The sequence below is a fragment of the Carassius carassius genome, chromosome 21 (genome assembly GCF_963082965.1).
Source record: "Carassius carassius chromosome 21, fCarCar2.1, whole genome shotgun sequence".
NCBI lineage: Eukaryota > Metazoa > Chordata > Actinopteri > Cypriniformes > Cyprinidae > Carassius > Carassius carassius.
This window is the reverse complement of record NC_081775.1, coordinates 4,504,110-4,517,053: the sequence shown is the minus strand read 5'-3', so window position 1 is coordinate 4,517,053 and position 12,944 is coordinate 4,504,110. Positions and strand designations below refer to the sequence as shown.

General features: G+C 37.5%; 1 protein-coding gene across 2 annotated transcripts; it reads right to left on the bottom strand.

The window, feature by feature from the left end:
- LOC132097374 (proline-rich transmembrane protein 3) lies at nt 1-12,570 on the bottom strand. 2 transcript variants are annotated; one of them, XM_059503039.1, is made up of 5 exons: nt 12,420-12,570; nt 5,254-5,346; nt 4,335-5,162; nt 3,727-3,987; nt 1-2,562 (listed from the first exon to the last, which is right to left on the bottom strand). In XM_059503039.1, exons 3-5 carry the CDS (start codon nt 5,086-5,088, stop codon nt 575-577), a joined length of 3,003 nt encoding a protein of 1,000 aa, XP_059359022.1. In that variant the 5' UTR covers nt 5,089-5,162; nt 5,254-5,346; nt 12,420-12,570; the 3' UTR covers nt 1-574. The 2 variants fall into 2 exon arrangements, with proteins under 2 accessions (XP_059359022.1, XP_059359023.1); XM_059503040.1 differs by having other exon boundaries at nt 3,727-3,983.
- Nucleotides 12,571-12,944: the final 374 nt, after the last annotated feature.

The following is a 12,944-nucleotide window of genomic DNA, read 5'->3' as shown; positions in this document are numbered from 1 at the left end:
CCAATACATGCTAAGGTAGCACTTAGGTTGCACTAGGGGACAAGGCACTGCACCAGAATAAACATAAAAAATATGCACACTACTGCAAAGTACAGCCACAAAACTTAAATATAACATGTAACATATAACAGGAGACACCAAAGTATTTTACGTAGAGCAACTACACCAACAGAAATTATGTTCATTCACATCTAGAGGTTATTTTGCCTAAAATAGTGGTCACACCACTAAAACGACTAGTTTACAGAGCAAATGACACATTTTGTACGAAAACATTAATAATAGTGAATACAAGCTGCAGATTTCTGCCTCTGGTATGCCTTGCCCCATAGACATCTTATAGTATGTGCACTACTGTAAAAAATACTTTTTTAAAGGAAGAACTTATATTTCCAGTGCTTATTGCACTTAACATTTCAGTCCATTTAATAAAATCTGATGAAGCCCCTTAACAGTATGTTTCTCCTCCGCTTTAAGTGCCATTATACAGCAATTAAACTGCAAATCAGGATTAATCTCTACTTTTAGGAGAATATGAATATGTTGTAATCTGGAGTTGCTGTGCGTCAGATGTTTAAAGGTCAATAATGTCACTGCTGACACTGGCTGAGTCATCATTTCGAGCAACTTTCAAGTAGCTTTGCCCCCCTCTGGTATTTGATTGTGAACTGTCAAGGTCAGGGGTTAGAAACGGCCTTGTGTTTTGTGCACTGGGCATGAGTACACTGCTTGTGCTTGGGGAAGGGTGCAGTGAGACCGGGCAGGACAAAGAGGAAGGCACTTGTGCCTCAGAGACCCAACGGAAGCCCTGATGAGTGGGTGTGGGGGGTGCTGTGACTTGTCTGCTTGGCACAGCACTAGGAATGGAGCGATCCAGACCTGTAGAGGACTCTGTGAGCAATGTGTGTTCATCACTGCTCAATGACAGCGTGATTTGGGGGTCACTATTCCGTCGCATCCAAAGGTTTGGAGACATAGGAGGTGATGGCGGTCGCAGTGGCTTGAACAAACTTTCACCCCTTAACAGATGCTCACGATGAAGTGCCTCATCAATACTGCGGCTGAGGTCAATTGGAGTTGGTGGGCGCAGGTCAAAATCGCAGAGGGAGATGGCTGACTCCTTGTCCCTGTCCAAACTGCTGCTTAAAGAGCGCTGTAGTGGCTGAGCAAGTGCCTGCAGCCTTAGCAACGAACCTGCAGAGCCCCCTGCAAAGCCTTTCAGATTGCGCAAATGATTGCTGTCTTTGAGTGGATCACGATTTCGTATGAGGCTCTTGCTAATGTCTGCCCCTGATCGCTCCTGATCTGCCCAGTTATTAGGCAACTCTCCGGCCCCTGATCCACTAATTGACCCTCCAATCCCATTGCTTTCGGATTTCCTTTGTTGCCTTACCTTGAGGCTCTGCACAATCTTTGCCCAGCAAGTATGTCTGCTGGTAGAGTTTGATGATTGGGAGGGTGAGGGCAAGCTTCCTGTGGCAGCTCCTTCCTGTCTTGGTGCTCCTCGATTGGGTTTCCAGAAGACCCAGGAAGACATCAGAAGCAAGCAGAAAGCCCAGGCTAGCTCCAACAGTCGTACCCAGAACTGACAGAGCCACCATGCCCAACGAAAGCGCCTCCAGTCTCCTAGAAGTCCATACAGCCACAAGCAGACATAGATGTGCAACAGACAGCACAGCACCCCAAGAAGAGCACACACTGCCAGTACCCGTGCTAAAACCCGCATCTTTCCTTCACCCATCCCCTTATTCCCAGCCCGTGTTGAATGTGTGTGAGAGAAGCGTGGCAATGCAAAGAAAACGTAGCCTAAACACAGTACGAGGCCTGCAGTCAGCGTGAGGCTCTGAAGGACAATGGGAACAGCAGGCGAAAGTGCAGGGGAAAGTAAGTCTGCAGCAAGTAGGAGAGTGCATTGGAAAACAGCTAACACTCCTAAAAGAGGGGGGCGCTGAAGTGTTGGTGGAAGCCAGCTTACACCTGTCTCTTTTAGTACCAGTATCACTAATGCAGCCTGTGCCAGAATTAACAGTGGTAATGGCAGAGTGCATAAAGCTATTACGACAGGAGTTGGCAGAAGGAGCCGAGTCCCATATGGGTCAAGCAAGAAGTGGCCTGCTCTAACTGCACCTGCAACTAGTAAGAGGCTATTGGTGAGTATCAGTTCACCACGGTGAGGGCAGTTCAAGCTGAGAGATAAAGCTAAACCGAGGGCTGAGCCAGCAGTCAGCAGAAAGAAAAGGGCAGCAGAACCAAATACATGCAGCTCCCATGCAAATGAAAGTGTGCGTTTTAAGTCTGCCCACACTAAAAAGCTCCCATTTGTTGTGCCATATTTATCATTGTTGTTTTGATCTTTGGAAAAAATACAGTGACCCACACCAGAAGCACAGGGGTCCTTAGGTAGGGTATAGGTTGGAGAGGCAGGGTTTGACTTCAGAGATGGGACTATTCCCTGTAAGATTGACTGGTCCTTCTTTGTAAATGTTCCATCATTTTCTGAGAATGGAAAATTTCCATGTCCAGTCGGATGAGGAGAGGCAGTCCTTGGAAAAGTTGTAGTGTCTGTGAAAAGCAAAAAAGGGGGATTAAACATTATTGAGATTATTGTGTAAAATGCATAAGTCGCTTTGGATAAAAACGCCTGTCAAATGAATAAATGTAAACATAAACTACATACAATACAATCCTTTTCAGACCATTGTTTTTATAAAACAATATACATCGTTCTGAATCAAAATTCCTAAATTGTCGTTTTACACATTTTGACAAAATAAAACATCTGGTTAATGTGAATTGGTCAACTGAGTACACATATACATTTAAAGGAATGGTGGCTCAAAAACTTTTTGAATGTGTAATCTTTAATCAAAATGTTATAACTTGCTGCTCCTGTGATATGACTGAATCCTCTCTTCTTATTTTTCAATAAGCCGTTTTACTAGGTCACAATACCAGAGACATATATTCACACCTAAAGACACCTATCCTGCATGTATTTGGATTGTGTTGGGAAACCAAAGGAAACAGGAAGAACATGTGCAAAGCTGACCTCATGCATCATCCGCCCACAGCTGCTTCCATTTATAACAGTGAGCGCAAGCTAGATTAAAGTGATTATTACGTTTTGAATATGGATATTTTTCTTACAAAAATGAATTGATTCGCTACAGGAATCCTTTGTTCATCCCCCAGAGTTGTGTGACACACTTTTTTGTAATGGATGAGCTTTTTTATTAAACTTCTCATGGACCGATGAAGTGCAACATCTGCTGAGTTGCATCAAATAGATTGAAAGAAATAAATAAAAGAAATAACTCCAACTGAGTTTGTCTGAAAGAAGAAAGTCATATACACATAGGATGATTTCAAGGTGAGTAATTTATGGCTTAATTTTCATTTTTGGCTGAACTAACCCTTTAATTCTGGTTTTGTGGGTTACATATGTGTGGGGAAAAAAGTGTTTAATAACCAGGTATACTCAGAATACTTACTTATGATTTTCTTAAGTATATATTGATCAAAGGATACAATTATAGGCCAAGTATACTTTCTGTATACTTATCAGAGTAAGAGACATACTTAAAATTATAATTGTAAGTATACCTGGCTTATTCTGACAAGTACATAAATGATCTGATCACAAGTGTAAACAGAGCCACAATCACATTAAAAATGTCAAAAATAAAATATATATATATATATATATATTCTTCAGACTGATCAAACCTTTAGTGTTCTTTATATCGGTCACTCTTCCTTTCATTCCTGGCTCCTTTGACTGGTCATTTAATTTTTTTGCTGATTTTGTTGAGTGTGAAGTGATTTTTGGTTGTGAAGAGTTGGAAGTAATGATGTCAACTCCCAGTGATGGTGCCTCTAGTTGTAGATTGGTTGTGCTTGTGCTAAGAGAGGTGGCCTCAGTATGTGACTGTAAAGTGGTAAACTGCCTTGGCTGAATTTTAGCTGGAGTGGTTATCCCCAACCTAACTGATAAACAAAAGAAAATTTGAGGAATGGTGCAGTAACATCAAAATCAACGTTTTTTTTATTATTTATTTATTTATTTTTACAGTCTTTCTTTAGTTTTCATGACAGAAGTCACAACAGAACTATTATAATTACTGTATGAGTTTACAACTAGAGAAACATTTTTTTTAAGTAAAAATATTTGTAATTACAATTTTACCAGAATAAAGAAGTAAAATAATATAGTATATATAATAATAAGTATAAAATAATATAATAATATAAATAATATAGAGCAGAATCTCAAAGGTGCAATTTTTCATTTCATTTATTTAGGTGAATGCAGCATTACTACATATATACTATACCTATTTCCAGTTCAGTCATGTTGGAGTCCAATTGGCTAATCCTACTGGAAGTGGGTACAGGCTTTTCATTAGGTGGTGAAATTGTAGAAGGACTGGTCAAGAGTGAACGTTTGAATGTTGGATTTGTTTGTACTGTGGTCAAAATAGCCAGCACACTATAAGCAGTCTGAACTTGCGGTCTGTACTGGGTATGCTTTTTATCAAAAGATGATATTGCCTCTGTTGATGATCCAATGAAGCCAATTTCTCTGGGTATTAACATATCACCTGACCCAGCTGTTGATAGGTCTTTCTCTTCAAATTCAGTGACTGGTCCTTTTGTCATTGACTCTGTCTCATCAGCAGTCTCCTTTTCTTTTCCAGCAGCATCTTGTAGCATTACGGCATTTTGGGTAGGACCTCTTTTGACTCTTTTGGGTGATAATAAAAATATACCTCTTAACCCAGTTATGTCAGTATGTAATGTTTTTTCTGACAGTGTTTCCTCAGTATTTCCACTTTCATTCCATTCGTTTGGATCTTCACTTGATTTAACAGCACTTTTCTGATAGAAGCCATGAAGAAACGGTCTTGCAGTTTCTAACGCAGCATTGGCTGCCGATCTGTGTTCAATTTTTCTGAAAAGCATGTAAGTCCGAGAAAACAGACTGTGATTTGAATGAGTTGTTGGAGATGAAATAGAGTTTCCATGGACATGATTTGTGATTGGCTTAATAAGAGGCAATAGAAAAAAAAGTTGGAGTAGAGGCACCATAGTGACAGTCTGTCCTATAGGCTGTGGTTGCTTTTTGAAATCATATGCTCAACTGTTCCTTATAATTTCTTCTCCTGCAGAGAGAAACAAATACATTCAATTAAAATTAGAAATGTATATTTTTATACATGCACTTGAGCTTTTTAATTACTTGTGCAGGTATACCTGATGGATGGATGGATTTTGCTGTTGGATTGCATTTTATTGATTAGTTGTTACAGCTTCTCTACAAGGTATCCACATTTTCCTGAGATCAACCTAGTGTAAAACAAGATGTCATTTTTCTCCTCACCCATCTAAGGCAAGAAGGAAACATGAAAGTCACAAATAACATTCAGCCAGCACCATCTTTACCTATTTTAATTGCATACTATCATACGCTAACCATGAACAGACTATGAATTACTCTAAAACTCAGAAGAGATGGAGATTAAGTCTTTTAATGAAATGATAAAGTTGAACCAATCTGGTGTCTTCCATTGAAATTCATCCATGCCTTTCATTTAAAGACAGGTGAAGTTGATGTACTGTTGTGCAGAGGCCTTGCATCACCAGACTTGATAGTTCTTTTGCACAGAAGGTCAGCCAGAAATGTTAAATATTACTGTAGTAATGTAATGTACTGTATTTTATGTTGGGTTTTACCTATTGCCTATGTCACATGCTTAATTTTGTAAAGCTCTGAAGTACCGTTCAGGAATAATGAATACCCCAACTTACTATAAGGCTGGCTAGCAGCCCATTCATACCGATTCATATTCTCTGAAATAGTAGAATTGGGGGGCACCCCTAGTCTGTCTCACACTTTTCCCTCAGAGAACCAAGGTTACGCTGGGTAAACAGACATTTTCTTTTGGTTAAGTCACTTGACACATACAACTCTATAGGAGGGGATTCATTTCCTGCACACTTGTATACCAATGCTATAGCTTTGATGATCCAATGTAACAATCTCTGCTCAGAGACACAAAAACTCTCGACACCATTTAAGTAAATGTGCAAAACACATTAAGGGCAGAGGGCATGTAGCCTCTGATGTTACTGGGATAAAAAGCAAAATAACATTTAACATTTATGACTTAAATTTTACATATTTTGTACACATTTTATTAGTGCATGAATTATCTGGGAATTTAACCCAGGTAGCCAAAAGAGTAAACATAAGTTGGTGTCGAATATTCCACATTCAGACAGAGTGACCTCTGAGCCATTCTGAGCCACACCTTGCATTGAACTCAGTGAAAGGTGAGTGGCTTGACAATATATGGAGCTCTTCTACATGCCTGACTGATACTACAGTGGGCAAGAGAGCTGTGTTATATAAGATTCTCAGATCCACTTCCAACAATCTGCTTTTAAAGGCAGTAAATGCATTGTCCTGCTGAAGAAGTTCCTGTCAAAATGTGTACTATTGGTCATTATACTATACTAAGACTTATACTGGATCTTTATACTGTTCTTCTTGCACCATGAAACAAATGTTTTCCACTAAATTTTGTACACAGTAACAGAATTTTTAGCGCTCTGAATAGTTTCACTTTCTGCAAGCAGAATTAAGATTTTAAAAAAAAAAATCAAAGAGGTTTCTTATGCTCATCAAGGTTACATTTATTTGATAAAAAATGCAAAACAAATATTGTCAAATATTATTACAATTTAAAATAATGGCTTTCTATTTTAATATACTTTAATTCCCGATCCTGCCACCCCACATTCCACTTCACTTCCTGTCTGCACTCCACTAATGTATTTTAATAAAGGCAAAACACCAAAATAAATATTTTCCTCTTCACGAAATAAACATGAATGAAGGCATGAATAAAGGCATCAGAAGAATGAAAGCTTCAGAAGGCATGTTGACAGAAACAGTAGAGCATAATGAAACAAAGTGTTTTATCACTGTTTTTAATGTTAAACATAAAGAATAAAAGGTTGGATGCCACAGACTTTTTTGCAGAGTTGAATTTTCACAATAAATAACATTATTCATGTAATATACCACATTCTAAAAATATTACAACCCACCAAAATATTACAACGCAATGTCTGAACTGTTAGAACTCTCCTGAGCACATCTTCCTAAGCGCGTTCTCAGCAGCAGGGTGTCTGAGGCGTCTTCTTGTTTTTTGGCAGATCACAACTTATACGTAAGTGCATTACTAATTGAGCTTGTAGATAGAGTGTCAATGTTCCACTTGAGAGATAGGTGGTGGTAAAGCAACTATAAGTCTGCAATCTGCCATAAAGCAAGAAGATGAGAGGACGCCTCATGCGCCCTTCTGCTGAGAACATGCATAGGAAGACAAATCAGGACAGTTCTAACAGTTCAGACATTGCGTGAATCAGAGGTAAAAAACAATATAAATACTGTTCAGTTTCTTTCAAAGACTGATCATTTTGTGTCTTTACACATCAATGTATCATCACGAGCTGCAGGGTTTTTTTTTTAAATGTCTTACCTGTGATTCCCATCCACTTACACTATAAGAGTGATATGTGCAACAGTTTTTGCAACAGTTTGACTTTAAACAGTTTGTGAAACAGTTTGACTTTAAAATCTTGGTTTGTGTTCTACTTAAGAAACAAAGTCCCTTATATCTTGGATACTCTGGGGGTAAGCAGATAAACATCAGGAATAGTCCTCGAGCTGGGATTCGAACTGATAACATTGTGGGCAGTGCGTCAACACACAGTGTCATTGCACTCCCGAGTTCGAATCCAAGCTTGAGGACTTTTCCTGATCCCGCCCCCTCTCTCTCCCACTTCGCTTTCTGTCAACACTGATCCGTCCTATCACAATATGTGAATTGAATAAAGTGAAAAACTCAAAAAAATAAAATGAAATTTTCCTTTGATGTCAAAACATCACGCAATTTTAGATTTTTTGTATTATTATTATTTTACGTATCTCTATTTTATGTATAATTCTAGACCCAAACATTCCAGTTCCTGGAAAATTTTGATTTGATCTTTTCCTCCAGGCAGTTTCTGTTTGTTCAACGTGTGTCAATGTGTTTTAACATGTACATTGGCTCTTGCTGTCAGGAAATGAATTTTCCCTTAAAAAAGTGTGTTTGTGTGTGTGTGTGTGTGTGTGAGAGAGAGAGAGAGAGAGAGAGAGAGAGAGAGAGAGAGAGAGAGAGAGAGAGAGAGAGAGAGAAGTAATAAACAGATTTTTACATTTACCATTTACAAATTGCTTCTGGCCCTTTGCTGATCTTTTGACATGAATTTTAATAATATTCTTGTTCACACTTTATTCAAGCGATATACATTTACATTACATTTACATTTACAAAGTGACTTACTTTGTTCAAATAAGAACCATGGAAGAAATCAAAATCAACAAAAGAGCAATGATATACAAGTGCTATAACAAGTCTCAGTTAGCTTAAAGCAGTACACACAGCAAAGGCTTTTTAAATAACATAATACATATAGAGAAAACAGATAGAATAGAAAAAGAATAGAGCAAGCTAGTGTTAGAGGTCTTTTTTGCTTTTGTTAATTGTATAATAAATGAAAAGAAAACATATAGAATAGAAAAACATTTTTGGAAAACAAGCAGCAAATGAATAGTGTGCAAGTCAAAAGGGCATCTAAGAGGGCATATTCTAGAGGGCATATGCAGGTGCATCTCAATAAATTAGAATGCCGTGGAAAAAACATTACTTTATTTCAGTAATTCAACTCAAATTGTGAAACTTGTGTATTGTGTATGATTCAAATTTGAGTTGAATTACTGAAATAAATGAACTTTTCCATGACATTCTAATTAATTGAGATGCACTTGTAAGTCTGAAGTAATGAATTTAGGTAAAGGGTGCAGAGCCAGTCATGGTTTTTTAGGCAAACATCAATGCCTTGAATTTTAATGTGAGCAGCTATTGGTAACCATTGCAAATTGATAAACAGAGGTGTGACCCCATTCTTTTCACATCATTAAAAATTAATCTTGCTGCCACGTTCTGGATTAATTGTAAAGGTTTGATAGAACTGGCCTGCGAGTATAAACAAAGAGTTCTTTTAATAATCCATAGGAGAGAATGGGTACAACCAAACACAAATGATCCAGCAGACAAAGGAATCTAAGGGAACACAGACTTAAGTAATAGAAACTTAATTAGGAGAACTCAAACAGGTGTGAAGCTAATTAAATAAAAAACCACGAAAACAAACAAAGCAGGAGAACGGAAACACAGAAAACTAAACCAATACATGTGACACTGCCAAGAGAGCACTGCAATAGACCAGCCTGGACAGAACAAGAGCTTGAACAAGGAGTTGTGCAGCATGTTCTGAAAGAAAGGGCCTGATCTGTTTGATGTTGAATAAAGCAAATCTGCAGTTTATTCAAAACCGGACAGTTTTAGCAATGTTGTCTGAGAAAGTCAGCTGATCATCAATCATAACACCAAGGTTTCTGGCTGTTTTTGAATTTGTATACAGGAGAGATGTGTTATTAATAGGACAGTCAATTTCTTTCTTGTTACATGACAAAAACAGCTGAAACATGGGAAGAACCAAAAAGTATGTATATCTGCTTTGTGCATAGCCTCTTTTTTTCTTTAATAAAAAGTCTAACACCGTAAAAGAATAAGCCTACACACAATATCCAAAGGAAAATTTTAATATTCTGTCATCATGGACCAGCTTGGGATGCTAGTGCTGTTATGTTGGTCCACAGCATGAGATGCTGGCATGCTAGATGACCAGCATATGTTATCTTTTGGATGCTGGTATAATCCCACCAACACCCACCAAATGGTGTGTTTACAAAAGTTGCTTAAGTCTATTTGAAATCACCATTAAGGTACACATTAGATGGGCACTTGGTCCTTGACTTTGAAAATACTATCAGCAACAAGTGCTTGCTGTCAATATTGTCTACAACAAGATGCTCCTGACTGCAATTACACATGCTTTATTCTTTTTTATTAGTTTACAGTGTTTGTTAGGCTGTCCACTGGATTTTGACACGCCAAACATATTTGAAACATATAAATATTAGTATTGTAAAATTGTAATTGTAATATTAATCTTGAAATCATTGTATGGACTAAATGCATTACTTTGGCCTACATGAAAAAAAAAAAACATCATGTCATTGCCTTAATTATATGAAATATAATGAAATGAAAATTCATTGTAAAATTAATACATGGTGCTAAAACACATTTAAAAACAGAGAGGTTGCATCAAGAAATTTTCCTGTTGAAAGCGAGTCTATTAGTGCAGCTGGCACTATATAACTCAATATTTCCCTCTCATGCATGCTCAGATTCCATACAGTCAGACATTTCCGTGCATTTCCATGAATGTTTCCAGGCACAGACAGAGGCCCATTTGTATGCAGTAAGATCAGAACTGTGTCCTGTTTAACCATTTAACTGTGTGTATGTGTGCATGTCTGACTGAGGTAAAAATTAATTAAGAGTATTGCAGCATTCCTTTCACTTTAGAGACATGTGTATGGATTAAATTATTTGTTTGAATTTGCTACATAAGGGTATACAGCAGCTGCTTTACATAAACAATTGAAACTCCAAGGAATGTCACATACATAATTCCTGACAATCCATGCGCAACGCAGATTAAATGAAACTGCACATATGCACGAAGATGTACTTCTTCTAAATTAAAATTAAATTATATTTATGCTTTTATCCAAAGCGACTTACAGTGCATTCAGGCTATCAATTTTTACCTATCATGTGTTCCCGGGGAATCGAACCCCAAACCTTGCAATGCTCCACCAGTGTTTCTCTTCTACTGTTCTCAAACATGCCAGGTTTATTAAGGGATGAGCAATGTTCCATCTTGAATTCAGTGTGTGGTCACCGTTGTGTGTATGTCTTTAAATGTGGCTCATACAATCAGTATTTGATTCACTTGATCAACCAAACTCTACACTATCTCTCATCTCTCATTCTAACTTCTTCTCTGGCAAAAACCTTTTTGAAATTCATTCTCTCCATCTTCTTCATAAAATCAAATGTGAGTAAAAGCCTACATTAAATCTGTCTTTTCATAAGACTTGGATTAAACTGCTTGATTCACATAGATTTATTTTTGGATCTTAATACTTATGTTTTAAAACATCTGAGTTTTGGGGTAAATAAACTTTCAGTCGATGGATCAAATATCTAATTTCATTTAATTTATCTTAATTTGTGTTCCTTAGAAGAACAAATGTCTTACAGTTTTGCAATGACATGGGGGTAACTGATGACCAAATTTACATTTTGTGTGAACTAATCCAAAATGAATGAGAATGTTTTTATTTGTCTCATTTCATAACAGACTCTTTTTTTTTTATTATTCTCAACATGATGCCAGTTTAACAATAATAGTTTTGCCATATGCCAGTTATAATAAGTTTTAATGTAGCCTACGTACAGATCAGCAAGCAGACTGTTGCAACTGTGGTTGCACTGATCCATGGTTCACTTTCTTCTGCCTTGGGATTTGACTCAGACTCAAACACATAGGCTCTGGCCACATACAGTGCTGGCCATCTCCAGCATCAAAACACGTCAGGCATTGAATACAGTGTTGATAAGTTACGATGAAGTTTGCCAATCACAGCATTGGGAATTTTACTTGCATTTTTTAAAAAGGTAACGCCCCGTCCCCATGATTGCAAACTTTGTAAGCTAACGTCTACAAACATAATATAGTACAAGTACAGTAGGCATAGGTAAAGAACTGAAAAATGCATTTCATGACCTCTTTAAAATGTAGAAATTTGATATATTTGTAATTCTTGTAATCTGCTCATATTCAAAGTGAAACAAAGTGAAACTGTACAGTTGTCTCACCTATTTCTACCTGATCGTTTGTCTAACCTAAAAATGGGTAATTTAGTCGCCCCACGTAGCCTATAGCACATATCAGGTTACTTGACAAAATATTAGATGGTGTAGACCCATGCAGCATCATTCGTGACAAGACATGTATATGATTGACATCTTTATAATGGTGTAATCTTATGACTCTTTGTGGGAAAACCCTCTACCGTCCAGGGTTGCGGTTGACGTGCTGCAGTCGCTTTCCATTTTTCTGTACTGTGTGTATATAACGTTACGTCCTTTAGCGCAATGCTTTCCCAAACGCAACGACACTAAAATAAACAGTAGCATCTCTAATCAAGCATTTTCATCTGAACATTTAGGCTCCATGAGAGACGTTAAGTCGAAAGAGTTTACTGCGTAAGCAGCTGTCATGGTCATGAACCATGTTATTACAGTCGCTCTCGCATACACACGTAAGCTATTTTCATTAATATTTAAAAATGTTTTCTCAGAGATGAGTAAATGAAACATTCGTACCTGTGAGACTGTCGTTTGTTGCAGTTCAGTCGTTAGCGTCGTTCATTCATTTGTCTTTTGTATTTCCTTCAGCAATTCTGCCCGTGAAGACGATGCGACACAAATACTGCGCCTATGTTCATTCGTTCGTTCTAGAGAGAGAGAGAGAGAGAGAGAGAGAGAGAGAGAGAGAGAGAGAGAGAGAGAGAGAGAGAGAGAGCGTTATATTGTTGTGGCATCTTACTATACTATAGCTACCTTATATCTGACCATATGTAAATGTTATATAAATATCTACTAATGAGTCTGAATCAGTTGTAAAGGCAACTATGAATGTATTAGTGCATTTTGGGTTTGTTTGGGTTACAGTTGCAATCAGAATAATTCAACGCTCTTGACCTGCAAGACACTCTGCTAATGTGGACAAAATTATATGAAATCAATTAAACCAAACTGCTATATAAAGTTTATTATACCCCTTTAAGTTCTGAATGAAAAAGTTGATCTTTTCTTTTCTTTTTTTTTTACTGATTCATCTTTCATTTC